The sequence below is a fragment of the Crinia signifera genome, chromosome 1 (genome assembly GCF_055691185.1).
Source record: "Crinia signifera chromosome 1, ASM5569118v1, whole genome shotgun sequence".
Taxonomy (NCBI): domain Eukaryota; kingdom Metazoa; phylum Chordata; class Amphibia; order Anura; family Myobatrachidae; genus Crinia; species Crinia signifera.
The window spans coordinates 235,091,825-235,096,444 of NC_139217.1; the positions used below are offsets into that span (position 1 = coordinate 235,091,825).

Sequence of the window (4,620 nt, forward strand, 5' to 3'; positions counted from 1 at the left end):
AGTGGGGGTGGATTTGAATGTCATTCCATTTTGATTATTGATGTTTTTTTTATCTGTTTTGTGGAATTGCAGTTGCGGTTATCGGTGAATTTGACCGACAAGATATTTTGAATATTTTGGAAGGCAATTCTACCTTTGAACAGAATAATGTAAGTTGTGCTTAAATTGTGCTTCTAATAAATTTGTTAATGTACCTAAAATGACTTTTTTTCACAGTGTACCACCCCCACTATCCACGTGAACCCGAAGCGTGGCGAGCGCAGCGAGCCCCGCGAGGGGCGGCGGTACGCGTCCTCCGACCTTTTCATGCCCTACTATCCACGTCGGCGTGGAGTTGAGAATATAATAGTGTGGCGAGCGCAGCGAGCCACCGAGCCCGAAGCGTGGCGAGCGCAGCGAGCCCCGCGAGGGGACGCGGATACCTTCACAGGTAAGCGCGTCCTCTCGCGGCCTTCACAGGTGTCCGTGGTGATGTGGACACCTGTGAAGCCCGCCAGGGGACGCGCTTACCTGTGAAGGTATCCGCGTCCCCTCGCGGGGCTCGCTGCGCTCGCCACGCTTCGGGCTCGGTGGCTCGCTGCGCTCGCCACACTATTATATTCTCAACTCCACGCCGACGTGGATAGTAGGGCATGAAAAGGTCGGAGGACGCGTACCGCCGCCCCTCGCGGGGCTCGCTGCGCTCGCCACGCTTCGGGTTCACGTGGATAGTGGGGGTGGATTTGAATGTCATTCCATTTTGATTATTGATGTTTTTTTTATCTGTTTTGTGGAATTGCAGTTGCGGTTATCGGTGAATTTGACCGACAAGATATTTTGAATATTTTGGAAGGCAATTCTACCTTTGAACAGAATAATGTAAGTTGTGCTTAAATTGTGCTTCTAATAAATTTGTTAATGTACCTAAAATGACTTTTTTTCACAGTGTACCACCCCCACTATCCACGTGAACCCGAAGCGTGGCGAGCGCAGCGAGCCCCGCGAGGGGCGGCGGTACGCGTCCTCCGACCTTTTCATGCCCTACTATCCACGTCGGCGTGGAGTTGAGAATATAATAGTGTGGCGAGCGCAGCGAGCCACCGAGCCCGAAGCGTGGCGAGCGCAGCGAGCCCCGCGAGGGGACGCGGATACCTTCACAGGTAAGCGCGTCCTCTCGCGGCCTTCACAGGTGTCCGTGGTGATGTGGACACCTGTGAAGCCCGCCAGGGGACGCGCTTACCTGTGAAGGTATCCGCGTCCCCTCGCGGGGCTCGCTGCGCTCGCCACGCTTCAGGCTCGGTGGCTCGCTGCGCTCGCCACACTATTATATTCTCAACTCCACGCCGACGTGGATAGTAGGGCATGAAAAGGTCGGAGGACGCGTACCGCCGCCCCTCGCGGGGCTCGCTGCGCTCGCCACGCTTCGGGTTCACGTGGATAGTGGGGGTGGATTTGAATGTCATTCCATTTTGATTATTGATGTTTTTTTTATCTGTTTTGTGGAATTGCAGTTGCGGTTATCGGTGAATTTGACCGACAAGATATTTTGAATATTTTGGAAGGCAATTCTACCTTTGAACAGAATAATGTAAGTTGTGCTTAAATTGTGCTTCTAATAAATTTGTTAATGTACCTAAAATGACTTTTTTTCACAGTGTACCACCCCCACTATCCACGTGAACCCGAAGCGTGGCGAGCGCAGCGAGCCCCGCGAGGGGCGGCGGTACGCGTCCTCCGACCTTTTCATGCCCTACTATCCACGTCGGCGTGGAGTTGAGAATATAATAGTGTGGCGAGCGCAGCGAGCCACCGAGCCCGAAGCGTGGCGAGCGCAGCGAGCCCCGCGAGGGGACGCGGATACCTTCACAGGTAAGCGCGTCCCCTGGCGGGCTTCACAGGTGTCCGTGGTGATGTGGACACCTGTGAAGCCCGCCAGGGGACGCGCTTACCTGTGAAGGTATCCGCGTCCCCTCGCGGGGCTCGCTGCGCTTGCAACGCTTTGGGTGCGTGTGTATAGTGGAGGGACACAAATATATAATTACTTCTGTTGTCAAATGTGGTGTAAATTGCATTTATTATATCATATGCTATCAATATCTCAGATAAAATTTTTTTTTTTTGCGGATTGTATTTCAGTTTGATTGTGTTTTTTTGGCCGTTTAAGGGAATTAGTTTAAAACTCTTTTTTTTTTTTACACCTGCTACTGACTGAGGTAAATGTTTTTTTTTTTTTTTGTAGTGTGTTAATGAATAACAGTGCAGTGCGTTCATTTTAATAGTGTAAACCTAATTTTTTTTTTTTTTTTTACAGAATGGCCCGTGAGGTTGATAGAAACGTCATGAAGAAGTTGATCGATCTCTACAAAGAGAATAGATGTCTGTGGCGAAAAGATCACATGGATTTTCACAACCAGGCAAAGAGGAATGAGGCCTTTGGGAAGATCTCGGCCTACGCTTTGAGACGTGTCCCTAATGCAGACGTCACATGGGTCCGAAAGAAGTTCACTAATATGCGGACAGTGCTGGTGAAGGAGCACAATCGGGTCCAGCAGTCGCGGTCTTCAGGAACTGACCCTGCAGATGTGTACCAGCCAAAGTTGTGGTACTACGACCGTATGCTCTTTATTGTGGAGGAGCAAGGAAGGAGGGAAGCAGAGGGAACTGCTACGGATGAAGACTCTTCATCCACTGCACAGGAGAGTGCTGACGTAGTAGTTCCCTCTGAGTCGTCGCAGCAGGGTGAGTCGTTGTCGGAGGTGGCGCCTCCTGCGGTGGCGAGCACCTCATCAGCTCCCCCCAGGAGGCGTAGAAGGAGACGTGCGACAAGACCTGCTGCTACCGGCCAGGAATATTGCTGCCCATACAAGGAGGAAGCAGTAAACAATCCCTCAGATGACTGCAAAATGTTCACGAATCATGTGTGCGCAGAAATGCGAAAGTGGAAGGGATCAACGCAACACCACTTTAAGCGTGTGCTGTATGGCCTGATGTTGCAGGCAGCAGAGGATGATATCTGTGCTGACTGCAACGGAACGTCATGCCGCAATGCGCACAGACAGCCACCACGCCCACACCCACATCACCCCCCCATGTTCAGTGCGCCGGTTGCTCCTCCGCCTGCCCCTTACTATGCGCCGGGACCCCCTATGCCACCTCCCACTGATCCCTCGACTTTGCCTGGTGCTGTGTACTCCGCATTGCGGAATGTGCAGCCCTCCACCCCAGGCGAAGAGCGTTATTCAAATTATTAATTCGGCTAATTCGGCTAATTTGACTTTTAATTTATAATTTGGCAGCAATGTTCTTGTTTCTCTTCCTTTCTGAGTACTCTACAATAATGAGTTTTTAGTCATGTACTACAATTTTGGTTGGTGAACGTTGCAGTGCGGTCTTCCTGAATTTTGCGATGGCTGTACTAGTTTTGCTCCTTCACTAACCACTGTTCTGCATATTTGTAACTTCTTTCGGATTCATGTGATTGTTTGCATTAGTGGGCACTGTTTTGGAGTGTGCCGTGATCTTCCCACGCCTCATTTCAATTTGCCTGGTTGTGATAGCCAGGCATCTATTCTCTTTGTACTGATCGATCAACTTCTTCTGATTTTGTATTTTGTGTGTCGACATGATATTTAAATTGTTAAAAAATTAAAAATTAAAAAAAGAAAAAAAAAACAAAAAAAAAAAAGACAAAAAACATAATATTTGTATTTATTGAGATTTTGTATTTTGTGTGTCGACATTCGTATTGTTTAAAAATAAAAAAAAATGAACCTAAAGAAAAATGTCAAAAAATATTTTAAAAATGACATTTAAATTGTTAAAAAAAAAAAAATTAAAAAAAGAAAAAAAAATAAAAAAAATAAAAGACAAAAAACATAATATTTGTATTTATTGATTGTTTTCTATGTAATGTAATAAAATATGTTTCATTAAAAAAAAAAAAAAGGAAAAAAATAATAAATTTTGAAATACGTTTAAAAAAAAGAAAGGTAAAAAAAATAACTTTTCAATAAAAGTGTTGAAATATATTATCATGTGTCGTGTTATTTATTATTTCGGGTGTAAATGTGTGTTTAAATTTGCGTCGCTCGCATCAGGGCCATTGAATAATGACATTCAGTGCTCCCGATGGGAACGATAGTTCAGGTGTAGTTTGAAATAGTGTGTAAATTGTAAATGGGTGTTTGCAATAAAACACATTTAATCGCTCGCGTCAGGGGTATTGAATACAGACATTCAGTGCTCCCGATGGGAGCGATAGTTCAGGTTTAGTTATAAATTGGGTGTAAACTGTAATTGTGGGTGTAAATGTGGGGTTCAATTGGAAGCAGCCATGTAAAACCATAAAATGGCTGCTTTTGATAAAAAAAATGTCGTAGCTCATGTCAGGGGCATTGAATAGTGACATTCAGTGCTCCCGATGGGACCGATAGTTGAGGTGGAGTAATGCTGGGTACACACCAGGACGACTAGGGCCCGATCAGCACAATCTAGATCCAATTCCGATCAATTGGATGTAGATTGTGTGTTGATTGGGCCCTTTTCTGACCTGGTGTGGAACGATTCCGATCCGATGCGCGGTCCCGCGGGTCGGTCGGTCGTTATTGAGCGGATCGGACCCGCTCACGGTGCACATCGTGA

At 46.6% G+C, this 4,620-nt stretch overlaps 1 protein-coding gene across 1 annotated transcript; it reads left to right on the forward strand.

Moving 5' to 3' along the window:
* The first annotated feature begins 1,501 nt into the window (after positions 1-1,501).
* Positions 1,502-3,595, forward strand: LOC146027410 (uncharacterized). Its single transcript, XM_083158260.1, has 2 exons — positions 1,502-1,567; positions 2,291-3,595. The coding sequence occupies exon 2, from the start codon at positions 2,292-2,294 to the stop codon at positions 3,228-3,230; it is 939 nt and encodes a 312-aa protein (XP_083014386.1). The 5' UTR covers positions 1,502-1,567; position 2,291; the 3' UTR covers positions 3,231-3,595.
* Positions 3,596-4,620: the final 1,025 nt, after the last annotated feature.